The sequence below is a fragment of the Stegostoma tigrinum genome, chromosome 34, assembly GCF_030684315.1.
Source record: "Stegostoma tigrinum isolate sSteTig4 chromosome 34, sSteTig4.hap1, whole genome shotgun sequence".
Taxonomy (NCBI): Eukaryota; Metazoa; Chordata; class Chondrichthyes; order Orectolobiformes; family Stegostomatidae; genus Stegostoma; species Stegostoma tigrinum.
This window is the reverse complement of record NC_081387.1, coordinates 19,923,542-19,942,419: the sequence shown is the minus strand read 5'-3', so window position 1 is coordinate 19,942,419 and position 18,878 is coordinate 19,923,542. Positions and strand designations below refer to the sequence as shown.

The following is an 18,878-nucleotide window of genomic DNA, read 5'->3' as shown; positions in this document are numbered from 1 at the left end:
GCCAGCCCCCAACCTGTTGTTAATCTAATTAGCCTCAGAAATGCACTGTGGTCCCCTGGTCTGAAGGCCCCAACTATTCATTAGCCAAAAACCTAATGTTGAAAAACAGCCAATTTAGAACAGAATTGCTGCTACATACCCTAGTGATAATTATTAACTTCTGAATGTGCTGTGCAGCAGTACCACCATCTACTGGTGCAAAACAATCCAAAAAAAACCACAGCTGCTTTTCTTAAAAAGCCTCTTGGAGTAGAGATGGGAATAATATTGTTCGATCCCTGTTTAATTGATTTTGGAGCATTCTGCCATAGCAGTCATCCAAATTTCATTGCCCAAACAAAACGTGTAATTGCAACTCTCAAGGCTCTGTATATCTGAAATCAGGATCAGATCTTGAGGTGATGACCACTACTTTTGGACTTTGACATCTTTCACACTTTGTAGGGATGTGTGAAGAATGTAATTTACAGCATACTTGTTTGTTTTCACTGGTTTCATTGATGTAGTGTGTTAAGCTGATCTGTTACCTCTTTTTCTCTCCCCTCCCCCCAACAGCACCAAGTGGCCAGATTCCACCTTGCTACATGGAAAGCCATTGCTATGGTACCCAACCCCGTGGGATGCCTCCTTCTATCTCCCAGCATCAGGCATTCCAGTCTGGACTTCCACGGGTAAGATCTTCATAACCCTTACAATGTTGCAGATTTTGGCATGAGCTGTCACCACTGTGGGTCTGCTGTTGCTGGCAACCTGTCAGATGTGTGGAGTCTTGCTATCTTGGGGCACATTTCTCCTTTTTTTTAAGATTTCCCTCTGAATCAGCATAGTTTTGAAATGAAACAATAGACTTAAAATTCCAATGTTTTTTCATGACCTCAGTGTTCCAAAGCATAATTGAAGTACTTTGGAAGCATAGAACTGGCCTAAGGAAGGAACTGTAGCAACTAGTTTGCACTTTTCAAGGCCAAGGCCCCAGAACAGCAATTAGATAATTGCAGTGATGATCTGTGTTTTTATGTTCATGTTCCTTAAATTATAAAGATTAGTCAAGGCACTTGGGAGAACTTCAAATCTCCCTTCAAAATAGGGGCCGCTGGGTGTGGTGTTGGAGTGTGATGTGAACCTTCTCATTTGGGTAAATTGCTAACAACTGAGTTTCTGCTTGGTCCACTGCTATTCGCTACCAGGATGCAGCTCTCTTCATGCACAAAAAATGCCTTGCCAGTGTTGAGGCTGAGGAATCTGTGAATGTCCTTTTTTTTAATCTGGATGTGCCCAAGCTGCCAATGGATCGAATGAGTTTCACTGTGGACAACAATGTGGCTCAAGTTAATTACTGTCTGTGTTAACTTGCGCATTCCCCAGTGGATGGAGATTGGAGCAGGGATCTCCATTGATTTGCTTCTCAAGCACCAGGACTTCCAAGGTCAATTGTCATAGCTGTAGTCCTCCAACTGAGATCTTCTAATTCTGTTGCAGGTCACTGATTAATGTAGAAATTCCCAAGGTCTAACTTGGCATAGCACTGGATTTAACTAATGACAGTACGCAGTATGGCTGTAGGATGTTATTCACCCAGCTTCTTAAAATAACTTGTGAAGAGTTTCTCAAAGATTATTTCTTCTTTTACTATTTTCTTTTCGCTTTAAAAAAAAGTCCCTTTCAAGCAGCTGAACCGTGATAAAATGTTCTGTTTTGCAGGCAATGCCAACTCAACAGATAACACTTCACACTCCTCTTCAGGGTCAGGCCCAGGTTTCTACCCTTAGCATCCGACAAGGGACGCCAGTCTCCCAAACACAGGATATGTTCAGTTCCCTCCAGTCTTTCAGGTAAGGCTTTCCCAGCCATTACTGCATGTGGATTGAAATAAGAAAGAAGACCACTGAGTTTAATGGGTCTGCTTTTTAAAGTTGCTGTTTCCATTTGTGGCTGACTTTAATATGTGCAGTAAAGAGAAAAAAGTACGAGTGCACTCAACTTTTTGTTGCAAATCTTCACCAGAGTTTATTTCCATGAGTGTTTTAATTTTGTCCTGAGGTCAGCTGTTCATATCTTTTTAGATCTATTTTCATTGGCTTCATACTGGATGCAATCAGTTTAAGGATTGCTTCATTTCTGATTTTAAAATATTGGTTCTGGCTTAGAATAGAATTTTAATAAACTGAAAATAAGCCCAGTTTTCTAGTTGTGAACAGGCAACAGCATTTTGAAATATTTCAATGATATGTTTGTGGTAAACTTGGATAAGCATACAAGGCATAATGGAGTAGAAGAATATGTTATTAGAGTGCGCTGAAGAAGGCTCATTTGAAGCCTAGACCCTGTCATCATTTTTTGTTCTTTGGACATGAGAATGCCTGATCTTTATGACAAAGAGAATTAATTGGCGAAGCTGCTAGAGATGGTTGAACCGAGGCTGCCACTACTTGGAACCGTTGCATTGATATCCTGGAGCTGGATGGAGGCCAAACCACAGTCACCACCTTTTTGTGAACTATGTGTATAACTTGAACCAGTCAAGAGTTTTCTCTTCAATATTGACTTCAATTCTGCAAGGGACTCCTTTAATGCAATATGCGCCACCTGCTATATTGACATACAGGATAGTCACATTCTGGTCACCTCTGAAATGCAGTTTTTCAACTTGGTTCAGACCAAGGCTGTGTTGAGATCTGGAGCCAAGTGATGGTGGAATCCAAACTGAGCATCAGTGAACAGGTTATTACTGTGTCAATGCTGCTATCTTCCATCGCTTCACTGATTTGAGATGAGTGTGGTGGGGTGATAATTAGTCAGATTGGATTTATCCCATTTTATGGTGGACAGGACATGCCTGGGTAATCTTCCACATTGTCAGATAAATGCTGGTATTGTAGCTATACTGGAACAGGTAGACTGGTGTGGCTAGTCCTAGAGCATGGGCCAAATAGCTAGTTTCTTTGGTTTTTAAACATGTTTTAAGATATCAGTGAGTTAGTGTATCTTCATTTCCACAATTTGCAGTTTGTATGCCAGTGAATATCTGTTCCATTTGACAGGTCCCAACAGTTGTACCTCCAGCCTGGACTCTCACCTCCCTCTGCAGCCATGGTACAAGGGTCTACACTGATATCTGGCACCCCAGTGAAAGGCCAGTATGTTGGCTTTTCAGCGGTGCAGGCTGCAGAGGTGGCCAAGGCTCAGCCAGGGTTGTCCTACCAGCACACAGCTTGTACTCCTCCAATGTCTGTCATCTACAACACCCAACTGGGCAACTCGCAGCTCATTGACTCTCACATAATACAGGTGAGTGGCCTGTAAGATTTATTCTCACTAAGTATCTTTAGAGCACTTAAAAGTAAGAATTTAGACCTTTCCACAATCCAATCCTGCTTAGTCCTTTGTTGTTTTCAAACTCTGTCCAGTTTTGTCCTTGAATCATTTTTCTTCTGATTCCTTCTTGGTTACTGACTAATTGCACAGGTTTCTCCCCACCTCCACACTCTAACTTGAGCCCTGTTTCTGAGTATCATCACAGTGAATCCCTATGTCTGGGTCAACCTAGTCCAGCTCCTCCTACATCTCAAACAACTTGACCACAGATCTACAGCTGAAAGAAACAAGGTTCAAATATTCTTTGACAGACTAAGTTTGGGGATGGGGGTTTCTGATGACTTTGCTCCTGTACTTTTATAAAAGTACAACAGAACTAGCAGGTACAGCTCAAATTTCCATGGATGACTGCAGCTGTTTTTCCATCAACACCAGCCTCGATAAGTAATGCGTGGTCCTGCAGCCAGCCTTAAACCAGTGACCTAGCAGGAGATGGGCAAAAGAACTCAGGTCAGTAGTTCCCATCTCGGCCATCAGCCGTGAGCATTTTCTCCAAAGAACATATATTTAAATCCAAAGCTTTTTAAACAATGAAAATACTTTGAAAATTAGCCACCTGGTCTGGCAGTTGAGAAGATCAAGAATCTCTTAAGTTTCACCCTAGCTTATGCTGTGGTGAAAATGTGTAGACGATTTAAGAGTTAAAAAAAGGCCTGATAGGGTTGAAAGCTTAAAAATGCAGGAACACAAACTTGGGATAAACAGCTGATCATTTAGCACTGATGAGAAGTTACTTTGCTCAAAGGATTGTGAATCTGTTGAATTCCCTTTTTTAAAGAGTTGTGGCTGCTCCGTTAATAAATGCATTGCAAGGCAGAGATCGAGACATTTTAGTGCCTCGGGAATGTAGGGAGTAGACGGAATGGTGGAGTTGAAACTCACCCATTCAGCCTTAGTCACATGAAATGGCAAATTTTGTTTTCACTTCTGATTATTACACAGTAGCCCTCTTGCTGTCAAGTGTAATTGGAAGGTGGTTGAGCACCCTCTAAATTTGCAGCTGGTAACTGCTTTGAGAGGACAGGGTCAAGCCCCTATGCAGAACTATTTTTGTGGTAACACTCTGATCCCTTTAACTGAATCATCATGTTAAAAATCCTGTGTGTTCATTTATGGTGCCACTTACTACTCCCTGTTGCACCTTGTATATTCAGATTGGTCTCAATTGTGTCAACCATATGTGTCGTAGACCCTCCTTATTTCACTTGATCTTGTTCTTTATCATTTTTTGTCATTCACAACACTTTGGCTTTGCTGATATTGCCTTTCTCCTTGTGGAGAAAAATAGATTCTGTTACAGATTTGCCTGCTGACCTTTGAGTCCAGTTTACCTGGACCTCATCTGTTCTTGACACATTTAATTGGAGAAGAGCTGTCCTCAGCGTAGCTATTGTATGTAGATTCCTGACCTTTTTCCATGCCCAACTTCAACCTTGTACTACTGTGACCACTGTCTCATGTATTTCTCTAGTGATACTTGATTCACTTGACCCATTTGATTTCCCAGATCCAGGAATGCCTCCCTTGTTGATGTGGAAGCATGCTAATGTAGAGAATTCTGTGAAACTTAGATATGAAGGGAGCTGTCCTGAACTGTCTCTTTGATTGTGTCTTGCCCTCTCGTGCTGCTCTTTTGCCACCACCTCATCCTCACAACAGTTTATATTCACTAAATCATAGTCGTCATGTTCTAATATTGTGCACAGCATAAAATCAACATACCATCTAATCCTTCCTTAAGAAATTTTCTGAAGAAGGGTCTAGACCTGAAACATCAGCTTTTCTGTTGCTTGATCTGCTGTGTTCATCCAGTTCTACACCTTGTTATCTCAGATTCTCCAGCATCTGCAGTTCTCATTCCATCTAATTCTTACAGGTTTCCTGCCTGATGAATTAACTTTAATTTATGCCCTACAATTGAGTCCTAAACAGCATCAAATATGTTGACTGTTCAGTGTGTCTTTGTGTGAGATGGGAGGGTGAGTGGGTGGTTTACAGCAGGGCACTCTAGACAGTGAACAGGATCATCCAGCCTCTCTGTACTATGTCCAGCTTAAGGCGCTGTGCTCATTGACAAAATTCAGAGACTGGGATTTTTACTGTCATCTTTTCAGTTCAATGGTGGAGCAGGAGGAACTGAATCTTTCCTTAACATTATACGTCACAACACTCTCTACTAGGAAATGCATTTCTCTAATAAGCCAGTGGGAAGCTTAAATTTCACCAATGCAAAAAGAACTGTCAGTGTAACCACCGTCTTCCTCTCTACCTCTCCAACCCTAACCACTAACAGCTCCGCCTTCGCATAAGAGTGTGTGCCTAGAAAGGTTATTTGAAAGCGTCTGTCTGACTACACGTTTTTGTAATAGGAATTGCTATGATCTACACAAATAACTCATTAATGCTAATGCGGCTGACTTTTTGGACAGATGAGACAAAGTATGGCCCAGCCATCGGACTTCTATTCCTCTCCACTGCAGCAGCCCAATCAGAGCAACTACTTTGCTGCCACCCCAATGTCCAGTGGCCCCCTCCACCAGGTAATCTTCTACAGTGAGTTTTATTGATATTAATCATTAGGTGGGGGAGGGGGGAGAATGACTTGGTCAGATATTGTTTGCAAAATCAAAACCATTTAACTTGTGAAATTTTATATTCCTCAAGGCTACTGCATTCCTAAATGATTTAAAATCTGAATTGTGTAGATGTGAGGACTAGCACCATTAACGTCGTGTCCCCATTTTAAAGCAGATATCATGTTGTGAAATGCATGGATTTAAGGCAGTTGCCCTCAATGTCAAAACTACCCAAACCTGCAAGGAGTCAAGTCAAATAAGCAGTTCAGCAAATCATTTGACTGTTTGGTGAGGGAGTCACATTGAAAGAAAGGAAGACTTGCATTCATAAAGCAACGTCTGCAACCACAGTGCCCCAAGTACTTTTGAAGTATATTTGTTAGAAATGGGCTGGCAAGTTGTGCAGAACTGGCAAATTCTTGGAACAGCAATATGATCATGATCAGACATCATATTTTATATGATGAATGAAGGTTACGTATTGACTAGGACACAAGGAACAGTACAACTGTTTGTTAAAAGTAGTGCTACGGTGCCTTTTTCACTCGGGCAAGAGCCTAGGTTTGACGGCTGATTTGAAAGATAGAACCTCCACCAGAGCAGCACTGTTTTGATACTGTAACAGTGAACTAGTCTTGATTTATGCTCAAGACTGGAATTGGACCCAAAACGCAGAACTTTCTGACTTGGAGACAGCACTGTTGACGTTGGCCAGGACAGTAGAGCTGAAGCTGATTACCTAACCAAAACTTTCAAAGTCTTCAAACAGGACCCTACATGTTGACACAGCCCTTATTTATTATTTTTTAGTGTATTCTTTGAGGCTGTAGCCTTCGTTTCTCTGCTCACTTTGGAATATGTTTCTTGACAGATGTTGGTCCCCATGTTGGGCTCCCAGTTATCTGTCCCTGGCTTTGGGTCTATGCAGCAGCCTTTGGTCCAACTTCCGCAGTCTCTGCATCATTCACAGGCACAAACCGTCCCTCCAGGGCCCCCCCGAAGAGTCGTTCATTCAAGTTTTCATGCTGCTGCACCCACTCTTGGAAGGGAGGTAAAAAAACATGTTTTAGTTTGTTTTAATTTTAAGTGCCAAAAACTTTAAGTTGTTTTTGGTCCTGCTTCATAGATACAAAAATATATTAAGCGGAGCTCTCCTTTTAATGCAGGTTAACCCCATGGACCCGAAGACGTTTCAGTTGGATAGGAAAATGAATCCGTCTCCGGGAGCACTTGGCTATTCTGTCCAGACACCTGCAATATTCAGGTGAGAGCTTGGAATGATCTCAGTTAGATTTTGGTGTTTGTGAAGGACTTCCAGTAGTTTCATTTAAATATAACTTAGAGTCTATTTTTTTGTGTGTAAGGTTGCTGAAATAATTAGAAAGAAGCTAATACTTGGTTCGGTTTGTGATGAATATATCAGTGCTACGTTATACACACAGGAGCTTTCCGTTCTTGAGGAATGGTGGCTTGCTAGAGAATCATTACCAACAGAGGTACCTGCTTATATTTACTCAGTGTTGAGTGACCTCTGCTGGTGCTTTTCAGTCTGCTGCTCAACGTTGCTTAAGTCATAGGCAGTTGCATTTCCATTCAAAAGTCAGGTATTCGGTCCAGACAAAATCTGTCTCTTCTATGAAACAGCATAGAATCTAGTGCTGAATGTATGCACACCTTGAAGTTCTTTTAAGGATCAGTGGCTAGCACAATGGACAGAAAAGTTGCTTTTCTCTCAGAACCGTCTCCTGGAGAAAGGATTGTCAGCAGAAAAGTCAGGAAGTTTACCTGTTTTGGGTTCGCGGATACTGCCCATATAATTTTAATGTGAAGCATGGCTTCCATAGAAAACTGCCTCATTTTCGGAGTGATTTTTGCCCTTCCCATAGATGTTTACTCCACAGAAAGAGGTCATTCAGCACATGTCACTCAACAAAGATCTCACTAAAGTGTCCCACATTCCAGCTTTTACCCATAGCCTGGAGGTAATGGCACTGCAGAGATAACATTTTAATACTGCTTAAATAACAAAGTGTGAAGCTGGATGAACACAGCAAGCCAAGCAGCATCTCAGGAGCACAAAAGCTGACGTTTCAGGCCTAGACCGTTCTTCAGAGAGGGGGATGGGGAGAGGGTTCTGGAATAAATAGATAGAGAGGGGGAGGCGGACCGAAGATGGAGAGAAATCTGCATCTGCAGTTCCCATTATCTCTAATACTGCTTAAATGTTGAGTTTATAAACTCAATCACCCCTTCAGGCAGTGAGTTCCAGAGTCCCAACACTGTCTGGGAGGGAAAAAACAATTTGTGAACTCTCCTCTTACCCTTCGACCTCTTACCTTAAATATATAACCTCTCTAATAGAAAAATGCCTTCCTAGCCTACCTACCTATGCCCATTAAACCTTTCTTGGGACCCCTCTCAAGCTTTTCCTGTTTTGAGGGGAAAATAACCCCAGCCTATCCAATCTTGCCTGGGCTGGAGGGTCTGAGCTACAAGGAAATGTCCTCTGTACTGTAACCACATCTTTCCCATAATGCAGTGATCAAAATTACACACGCTATGCAAATTGTGGCCTAATAAACATTTTACATAGTTCCAGCATGACTACCCTGTTCTGTATTCTGTGCCTTGGCTAATAATAAAAAAAATCATCCAATAATGTGCCTTACCTACCTTTATCTGCCATTTTAGTTCATTTAGTTTCATTTACGACCTTGACTTGCCTTCTGAGACATGGGCATCACTGCCTGGCTAGCACTTATTTCCCTCGAAGGTAGTCGTGAGCGCTGCTTTGAATTGCAGTCTTTGAGCTGTCGGTAGTTCCACATTGCCCTTCCAGATTTTGACCCAGCAACACTAAAGGAATAACATTTTATTTCCAAGTCAAGAGAGTGAGTGGCCTGGGGAGACCTTTCAGGTAGTGGTGTTCTCGCAGATCTGATGCCATTCTTCTGGATGGAAGCGGTCGTAGGTTTGGAAGGTGCTGTCTGACAACCTTCTGTGAATTTCTGTAGTGTCTTGTAGGTGATGTACGCTGTACTGGTGGTTGGTGGCGGAGAGAGTGGATGTTTATGGACGTAGTGCCTATCAAATGGCCTGCTTTGTCCAAGATGGTGTAAAACTTCGTGTTATTAAAGAACCAAGAAAATTACTGTACAGGAACGCCCTTTGGCTCTTCAAGCCTGCACCAATGTGCTGCCCATCACACCTAAAACTCCCTACCATTCCCAGGACCGTATCCCCGTCTTCCCATCCTATTCATATATTTGTCAAGACGCCCTTTAAAAGTCAATATATCTGCTACCACTACCTCCCCTGGCAGCAAGCTGCAGGCACCCACCACCCTCCTCTGTGCTTGTAAAAAAAAACAAAAAACTTGCCTCGTACGTCACCTTTAAACCTTGTCCCTTGTCCCTTTAAACCCATGGCCCCTAATAACTGACTGTTCCACACTGGGAAGAAGCTTTTGCCTGTCCAGTCTGTCATGCCCTTCATAATCTTGTAGACCTCTATCAGGTCGCCCCTCAACTTCCGTCGTTCCAGTGAGAACAACCCAAGTTACTCCAACTTTTCCTCATGATTTAATGCCCTCCATATATGCAACAACCTGGTATATCTTTTCTGTAACCTCACCAAAGCCACCACGTCCTTCTGGTTGTGTGGGGACCAGAATTGAACACTATTCCAAATGAGGCCAAACTAAGACTATAAGCTGCAATATTACCTGCCAATTTTTAAACTCCATACTCCGACCATTTTTGTAGCTGCACTTATCTAGACAGATGTGGGAGTATTTCATTTACGACCTTGACTTGCCTCATAAATTGTCGACAGGCTTCGGTGAGTTATTATTTGCTGCAGTTTTCCTAGCTTCTGACCTGCTATTGTAGCTATTGCATTTACATGGGGAGTCCAATTGAATGTCAGTGGTTAGTGGTTACATTCCAGCTTACTGGAGATGGCCATTTCCTGGCACTTGTGGCATAAGTGTTACTTGCTCTGCTACCTTCAGGGATCTGTGGCTATGCACATTAAGTTCCCTCTGATTTTCAGTACTTTCCGGGATCCTACCATTCACAATGTAACCAACTGCCTTGTTAGCGCTCCCCAGGTGCATTACCTCTAACCTTTCTGAGTTGAATTCTATTTGCCACAGCTCTGTCCAGTTGACCATTGTGATATCTTCCAGCAGTTTTTAAAAAATTATTTAACACCGTGTTAATTTTGTCACCCACCCCATACATTTTAAATCTAAATTATTAATGCACCACAAATGATGAGAAATCCTACAGAACTATACTGAAAAGAAAGACAGAGATATTGCTGTACCTATGACTCTCTGATGCCCTCCTCTGAATCCAAACTGGATGAATGTAAACTTTGCCTTGGATCTGAAGGGCTCGTTTGTTCTTGACCAGTCTGCCATGAGGGACCTTAACAAAAATCTTGCTGAAGTCTGTTGCCCCCATCAAAACTTGTAGTTACTTCCTCAGAAAATTTGATCAGATTTGTGAAACTCTCATCTTCCCTTAACACAGCCATCCTGACTACCCCTGATTAATCTGTATCCCTCCAAGTACAAAGATTGCTCCCCCCTCAGAATTCTTTTATAACTTCTCCCAGTGTGGAGGTTAGATAAATTTAATTTTCTAATCTATCCCTTTTTAATTTCTCCTATTTCGGTCCTCTGCCCTCATGTCTATACCTGTGTTGTGCTTTCCTATTCTAAGGACCAGTACAAGGATCCCCAATTACCTCTTTGAACCGTAATGTACCATACTCTTTCCCTGGTTAGTCCTTTTCACATTTTTTTAAAAAGTCCTTTTCTAAAAATTTGGTAAGCACTTTCTTTGCTTTCCTAGTTTCCTTCTTAATTCTCCTCGTTACATTTTATTATACTCTTCTGCGGACTCTGTCATATTGCGTCCTTGGTATCTGCCATTAGCTTTTTTGTCCTTAATCGTCCTCGCCATGTCCTTTTGTTATCTAGAGTTCTGTGGCCTTGGACCCACCTGATAAATCAGTCAGAAAATTCCCTCGTGATTTCTGTGAAATCAAAACTGAACTATAGAGGAACTATTGTGTTTGTGGGGCTGTTAGGTTACTGGAGTACAGTAAAAGCATGGAAACTAGGGTTGCTATATTTGATTGCTGTGGCTGAAAACTCTCTTTGGATCAGCTTTGCATTTTTATGTATTGTTCTAGGCCTGGATCAACAAGTCCAAGGGGAAAATCTCCTGCACCAGCCCAGTGTGGAGTCAATTCCTTGCCATGTTTTGGAGGGAACGTGTCTCAGCAGGTAAGGATCTTCTTTTGTACATGTTCCCATCTAAGATGCAAATGTTCAAAGTGCATATTGTATTTCAGCCTGATTTACATTGGAGTGTAAAGTATCTGCTGTCTTCCAGTTGTAAATTGCAGTTCTCTCCAGAGCCTCACTATGATATTTTTGTACTCTACTAATGCTAATCTAGGATCTCTGAACTTTGGACCTCCCTCAAGGAATCATGTAAAATTCCTTCTTGCACCTTGTACAGCTGGAATCTAAGTTATTTTGGTGATGTAGAATTGGACAGATTTTTATTTCATGTTTTTTTTTGCTTTGTAATGTTGCTCTCCAACTGAATGAAAAATCAAAGCCTGGGAAATGTCTGCTTTGTTCTCTGCTGTCTTACTCAGGCACAGAGGTAGCATAGCATAAACCACCAACGTTGTACATCAACATTATTGTGTTTTTTTTTCCCAAGTGTGGGTAATTTCAGTATTTTTTGGTTTTATTTGTAACATTTCTGTGAAACTGACAATTTTTTAATGTGACATAGTTTTTACCAAAGTGCTGGCTTGTATTCCTGCATGCTTACTTGAATGTATTACCTGCTAGTGATGTCTCCTTTCCCAACAGATAGTGACAATACCAGGAAAGCAACTGTATGTAAATTTTATGTCAAGAGCAAATAAAAGTTGTTGGAAAAGCTCATTAGGTCTGGCAGCATCCGTGAAGAGAAAATCAGAGTTAACGTTTCGGGTCCATTTCTGGTCCGGTGACCCTTCTTCAGAACTCCTGAAACAGACCCGAAACGTTAGTCTGATTTTCTCCTCACAGATGCTGTCAGATCTGCTGAGCTTTTCCAGCAACTTCTGTTTTTGTTCTGGATTTACAGCATCTGCAGTTCTTCTGGTTTTTATGTAAGTTGTGTATTTGGGGCTTAGCTTTGCCATCCCTAACAACAGATCAAAATCACGCAGGTGCTTAATTTAGCAGCTGATCCTTTAAGTGAGGCACTATGTTGTTCTTTGTCTTACTCTCCCCATCCCAGTGCCTCTGTGCACCAGTGAAAGACAATATAACTCTTCTCTCAATTGCTTCATGTCTCCACTCTTTTAACAAGTAATTGTGGGAAATTATTCAAATGAATTATTATCAAACCTGTCAGGAAGCTGCATAGATGACTGAGTGCTTTCACAATAATTTGTGCCCTTGTTTTTGTTTCATAATTTCCTGCCAGGCAAAGCAGCGAGCAGAGGTGCTACAAAGCACACAGAGGTTCTTTGAGCGGGTGACACCACGCAGCAACAGCAGTGACACTGGCTCGCATCCTGCTGAGGAAGGAGAGAGCACCCTGTCGCACAAGGATGAGAAATCCTCAAGCAAGCCTAAGCCAGTGCGAACAGGGCCCATCAAACCCCAGAGCATTAAGTCGCAGGAAGAGAAACTGTAACCAGTGGCTGGAGACTGCAGCCTCTCAAAACTGAAGAAATCTATGTCTCTTAAGGGGCTTCAATTGTCTGTCTCAAAAGGAAAATGGCTTTTTTTTTTCTTAAAGACAAAACATTACAGATTTCAGTGGACTACACGAGTTGTTTTGCAAAAACGTAAGAGAGCCAACTCCAGCAGCAATAACTGGATTGAGTGTGAAGCTGAACTGGCAGGAAGGAATTGGGGGAAGGAAGAGACTAATAAGTCCTTTATAAGAAAAGAGGTCTAGATTTCTCTACCATAATGAAGCATTCATCTTATTGGTAACTAGTAAGTCCTTGTAGATCCACTTAATAAATGCCAATCCCTTATAAGGCAGCTGCTTTCTTTGTTGAGGGACAGAGCATATAATGACTAGAATTGGTTTGAACACAAGGTGTTTAGAGTAAAATGGCCATGCGATAAGTTGAACATTTCAAAGTGACTACAGACAGATCTAATTGGGCTTCTGTCTTGTCGATGTTATAAAAAGAACGGTTATGAATGTTTTTAAATAGTGGTAGATGGGTACAAATTGCTATTTCCGTTACTGTTTTTACTTTGTGGCTGTTAGGACTCAAGTTTGGTGGTGCTGAGCAACATAATACACTCCAGATTAATTTAATGTTCTCCAATTTTTTTTTTCTTCTTTCCCTTTATATACTGTCCTTCCACCTACAGGTCCAGTCACCAATTTTACAAAGCCCTGAAAGTGGCTTTTTAAATGTTTGTTGAGCTTTTCCTTTCCTTGGTTGCTGTATGCAGCCAGTATTGCCAAAGCACAGACGTTGTCACAGAGTTGAACAATAACTAGTTATAGTTTTCCCCCTGTACACGGTGCTGCTCTAAAGCGCTGCAGTGATGGGGATGGGCAGGTGGTGAGGTGAAGTTGTAATGCTGTTGTTGTTTAAATTAGAAGTGGTTATTGCTGCAGTGGAATGAAGCAAGTTTTTAGATTAATAATCAAAGGCGAGCTGAGGAAAAAGTAATAAATACGTTGGTTGTCCAATGATATTGTCTGTTGTGCCGTAAATGAGATCATCCTCCTCGTAGTGGTGTTAGCTTTGCACCTGAGAGTGAAGAGAGTACAGCGTTCGTTTCCCTGCCCCACCCTCCACTTCCCACTTTCTGAAGCGTAACTACCAGGAGAATTGTGAATTAGTTGCAGGTTCTGTGAACACTGAGTGGTTGACAATTTTCTGCTCTACTGTCCGTATGGAGGAGCATCCTCTTGCCAAACATGGCCTCCTTCAAAGTCACATCAGTCTTTACCTCTGGTACACCGTTGCTCATCCCAGCACTGGAAGCTACTGCTGGCATCTACACTGACCTGCACAAGTTGCCGATGTCTAGATTTGGTGTGAGGGGAATTTAATAGATCACTCCCTCTAGTTGACCGTGTACAAGAGACCCAGGTCCTGTCCAGAATCTGACAATCCGTCAATATCTGCCTACTGTTTTCCTTGCTGCTTTGTGAGGGTGAGGAAGGAAGGGTAGAGACTTCTGATATCTGGAAGAGATTCTTGGCAGAAGTAACTGAAATCTTTGCTTTGGAATAGTTTATAGGGAAGACTAACAGCATTTGTGCAGAACCAAACTCTCAGGAGAAAATATGTTGCTTTAGAGAGCCCTTGCCTGACCCAGTGACCACTGCAAGGAAAGGTAATGCATTGTTTTGAAAATTCAACCCTTCGTGGTGTCACAGGTGTCCTACTTAAAAAGTACTTCTCAGAGTTAGCCTAGTTAATTGAGGAAATCCATAGCAGTGTCTCTGTTTTGATAGAGCAAGTGGTGGCAGATGGATTCTGCCAAAACACTTTTTTTAATATCCAGACATAGGATTGAGAGTTGCACCTTCCTATCAGAGGGAACAGCTGATGGGTCGGTGGGAATTGATTGGATATGATATCTGTGGATGGTTACTTATGCCCTTAAGTTCTCAATTAAATATAGTGGCAACTCCTTAGGCTTGGGCGGAAAAGGGAGCTTTCAGTAAGTGAATGTCACACAGTAACAAGAAACAAAGGAAGCCAATAATCTGAAAGGTAGGAGTAAGTCATTACTCTATGACTTCATCTCTGCTTTAACGACGCAGTTTGAAACTGTGACACAACTGTTTGACAATTCAAAGTAAATAATGCAGGGTTTTATCTAACTCTCAAACTGCATACTATGTTGCTGTGCAATATTGCTTGTTTTGTGCCCTGAGTGCACAGTTTGTTTTTTCTCCCATTGACAAATATCCAATTGAATAATATCCTGACAGAAACGAGAGGCTGACTTGCTATCTTTAGGAATAGAGAATGAACATTCAGGACACAGGTTTTTTTTTTTAAATTCTTGTGTCACTGTGGAGAAGAATTCCTAAGTTATTTTTAGATCACCACCTTCTGAGTGAGCCAGTATTCAATGCCTGGAGGTTTTCCACTTCCCAATATCTCTACCAATGGCAAACCTGATACTGGAGGACTGGTGGACTTCCTTTATCAATGGTATGTTTCTTCACTTGTTGTTCCCAAGCTGAACACTTTTTTTCAGGCCATTTTCAAAGCCAGCACATAGAATATTCACAGCCAAACAGCATGTGGCCTGTTGTTGTTAGGAACAGAGATAGACATTAAATGTCAGGATATCCTTTGTTATACTAGTTCGAATTACAGAGCAGTTCATTGCATTTCCATCTTGGTTGTCATTCCGCTATGTTTGTACAACAGCCAACCAATATCTGACTTTCTTTCAGTTTGGTCTTCCAAGTTAAGAGTACAGAACTCGTAGGTTGCAAAATCAGCATATGCTCCTTGCCTAATGCTTTTCTTAATAAAGAAAACATTGCAATCCTCACTGCAGTGATTCTATTAAACTATTGTGGCAATAACGTAATGCTCATTATGAATATCGGATGCTTGTCAGTTGAGATGCTGTTAAGGTTCCAGGTAAAGCAGTGAGGCTGCTTCAGGACACTTGATGTGTCAGACCTGCTGTGACAGAGTCCAAGATGAAAAAAATCTGTGGTGTGTACTCAGTTTGGGCCAGTTCCTTTTAAAGTGTTCAAATGTGTGCTGCTTACTGATTTGAATTGCATCATTTTCCATTAATTAACCAAGTTAGTGCAATTTGGGAAGAGAGTACAATGCACACTAGGGGCAGCATACATGGATGACCAGTTTTCCACAAGTTGTAGTCAACTCTAGTTTAGTTTAAGGCTTCAGTCAACCAACAGCTTTATAGTGTAAAATGGAAGGGATGCAAAAGGCCCCATCAGCTTTTGTACCATTCTATCACTATTTGTAAACTTCTGATGTTCAAAAGAGGGGGAAGGAGGAAATGCAAACAAAGTGGGGGAGAGAAAATGGGGTGGGGGGTGGGGGAAAGAGAAACAAAATCCTTTTGGTGATTGTGTGTGACCTAATTTGTGATGGGCTGGAATTGTTGTGTGAAATGTCACGAGTTGAAAGTTCTATCTGCTGCATCGTTTACCTGGCTCCAGTTTCATGTACTGTCACACAGTGTAATTTATAATCCTAATAAAAACTGGCTGTTCCTAGGGCTGCAGCAAACTTGCTCCTCACTGTATTTTAAAATTGCAACTTTCTTTGTAAAATGAAACTTTGAGTAAGGGGGAGACAAGTGTGAATTCTACACAGTAATGCCCAACCAACTTCAACTGCTTCATCAATGACTTTCTCTCCCTGATAAAGTCTGAAGTGAAGATTGTTACCATTTGTGATCTTCAGATAATGAAGCAGTCTGTGTTCAAATGCACAAGATCTAGACAATCTAGGGGCTTGTACTAACAAATGACAAGTAACATTCATACTACACAAATGCCAGGCAATGACCATCTCCCTTAAGAGATAATTGATCCTTCACCACCCCATGATATGCAATGGCGTAACTATCAATGAATACCCCACTATCATTATCCTGGTGATTTACCAATGACTAGCAACTCAGCTGGACTTGCCACATAAACAGTGGTTACACGAGCAGGTCAGAGATTTGGAATACTACAGTGAGTGACTCTCCAAAGCTTGTCCAACATCCACAAGGCACAAATCTGGAATGTGGTGGAATATTCCCCACTTGCTTGGGTGGGTGCAGCTCCAACAACACTCAAGACAAAGCAGCCTACTTGATTTGCACCACATCCACTCCATTCACCAGGAATGGTGTGTACCATCTACAATGTGCACAATCAAAATCACTAGGGCTCCTTGGACAACACCTTCATAAATCCATGATCGCTACCATCTAAAAGGTCAAGGGCAGTAGATACATCAGATTACCACAACCTGTAAGTTCCTTTCCAAGTCGCACACCATCCTGACTTGAAAAGATATTGCTGTTCTTTAACTTTTGCTGCATTAACATCCTGGAATCCCCTCTCTGACGGCATTAAGGGTCTACGTAGAGCATATAGACTGCAACAGTTCAAGAAGTTGGTTCACCACCATCTTCTCAAGGGCAAGGTGCAGACAGTAATGCCCACATCCCACAAGTGAATTTTTAAAAAGTCACAACTGGATGGTGAGCCTAATGACCTCTGGCACTGCAAGGTTTCATGATCTAAGTTTCCCTCAGTGCTAGCTTGAGGCAGTTCACGTGCATCAATGTGATGTCATACTAAGATGTCTTCACAGCTTTCTGAGTTCCCTTATCTCACTCCATGCACGATATGTACAATTAAGCTCTTGGAGGCAAACCTTTAAGATGGTCACATAAATTCTTTGATATTTCAAACATCTGTTTACCTTTTTACAAGTTTGTAGTAATATAGCCTCCGCAGCTGTCTGGTAGAGAATTCCAGACATTCACTACTTTCTGGGAAAAGAAATTCCTTTGCATCTCAGTTTTAAATGAGTGTCCCCTTATTCAATAGCCCCAATTTGACATTTCCTCACCAAGGGAAACATCTTCCCAATACCTATCCCATCAATGCCCCCCCCCCCCCACTTAAGAATCATTTACATTTCAATTAGATAATTCCTCCTTTTCCTAAATACTAATGAATAAAGGCCTGAATTTTTTTGGCATTCTTTAATAAGTCAACTCCTTCATCCCAAGAATCAAGTAAGTGGCGGCTTATAAACTTTTCACTGTGTTCATTTCAGTATGTGACACAAAGGCTAATAAAGCTAATTCATTACTCACTTCATTCATTCATTCGACCTCATTTGAATTGACTTAGTCACGGAAAAAGACCCTTCAGTCCAACTTATCCATGCTGATCAGATATCCTGAATTAATTTGATTTCCCTCTAAACTGTTCCCATTCATATGCCCATCAAAATGCCTTTTAAATGTTGTAATTGTACCAGCCTCCACCACATCCTCCGGCAGTTCATTCCATACATGCACCATCCTCTGCATGAAAAGGTTGCCCTTTTGGTCCCTTTTAAATCTTTCCCCCTCCATTTAAACCTAGCCATCTAGCTTTGGACTCTCTACCCTGGGAAAAAGACCTCGATTATTCAACCTATCTATGCCACAAACATCTATGAGGTCACCCCCTCAGTCTCCAATGCTCAAGGGAAAATAGCCCCAGCCCATTCAGCCTCTCACTACAGCTCAAAAGGAGCCTAGCCAATGTCCTGTTCAGCCACAACATGACCTCCAACTCTGATACTCAATGCAATGACCAATAAAGGCAAGCATACCAAACGCCTTCTTCAACACCTTGTCTACCTGCAACTCTACTTTCAAGGAAATAGGAATTGATGCCTGTATACCAGTTTTCTTTAAATACAAGGACCAAAACTACTCCAGGTGCGGAACCCAGTTTACAGTTGTAATAGTTATCCAGGAATCATTAAAACATAGGAAACAGGAAGATCCGTTTCAAGTCCATTCTCCATCATTCAGTGAAATCGAGCCAGGCCATTTACGTCATCTTCATTTTTCTGCACCATCAATGTAACCCTTGATGTTTTTTAAATATGTACAATTGCATTAATTTCAGGCCAAAAGCTGAAACAACTGAGCTTCCAACGGCAGTCTGGGGTACAGACTTTCACAGAATCATCAACACACCATCCCACCCGGCCCTGCTTTGAGAGAAGCAATTTTTCTTCATCTCTGTCCTAAATAGTCTACCCCTCATTTTAAGACTACATTTCCTCATCTTCTATAAACCCTGAGTTAGGGGAAATATTGTTCCAGCATCTAGTCTATCAACCCTGAAAAGGATTTTG

General features: G+C 41.6%; 1 protein-coding gene across 11 annotated transcripts in view; it reads left to right on the top strand.

Annotated features, from left to right (window-relative positions):
• LOC125446654 (protein PRRC2C-like) overlaps positions 1 to 16,255 on the top strand; it is a 125,967-nt gene extending 109,712 nt beyond the window's left edge. For 10 of the 11 annotated variants that reach the window (XM_048520381.2, XM_048520389.2, XM_048520388.2 and 7 more), the window contains 8 exons: positions 556 to 671; positions 1,702 to 1,832; positions 3,042 to 3,288; positions 5,805 to 5,915; positions 6,823 to 7,002; positions 7,118 to 7,215; positions 11,157 to 11,250; positions 12,458 to 16,255. In XM_048520381.2, the coding sequence (XP_048376338.1) occupies positions 556 to 671; positions 1,702 to 1,832; positions 3,042 to 3,288; positions 5,805 to 5,915; positions 6,823 to 7,002; positions 7,118 to 7,215; positions 11,157 to 11,250; positions 12,458 to 12,670 (1,190 nt within the window). In that variant the 3' untranslated portion in view covers positions 12,671 to 16,255. The remainder of the gene's footprint in view (positions 1 to 555; positions 672 to 1,701; positions 1,833 to 3,041; positions 3,289 to 5,804; positions 5,916 to 6,822; positions 7,003 to 7,117; positions 7,216 to 11,156; positions 11,251 to 12,457) is intronic. The other variant, XM_048520385.2, reaches the window with a different exon arrangement.
• Positions 16,256 to 18,878: the final 2,623 nt, after the last annotated feature.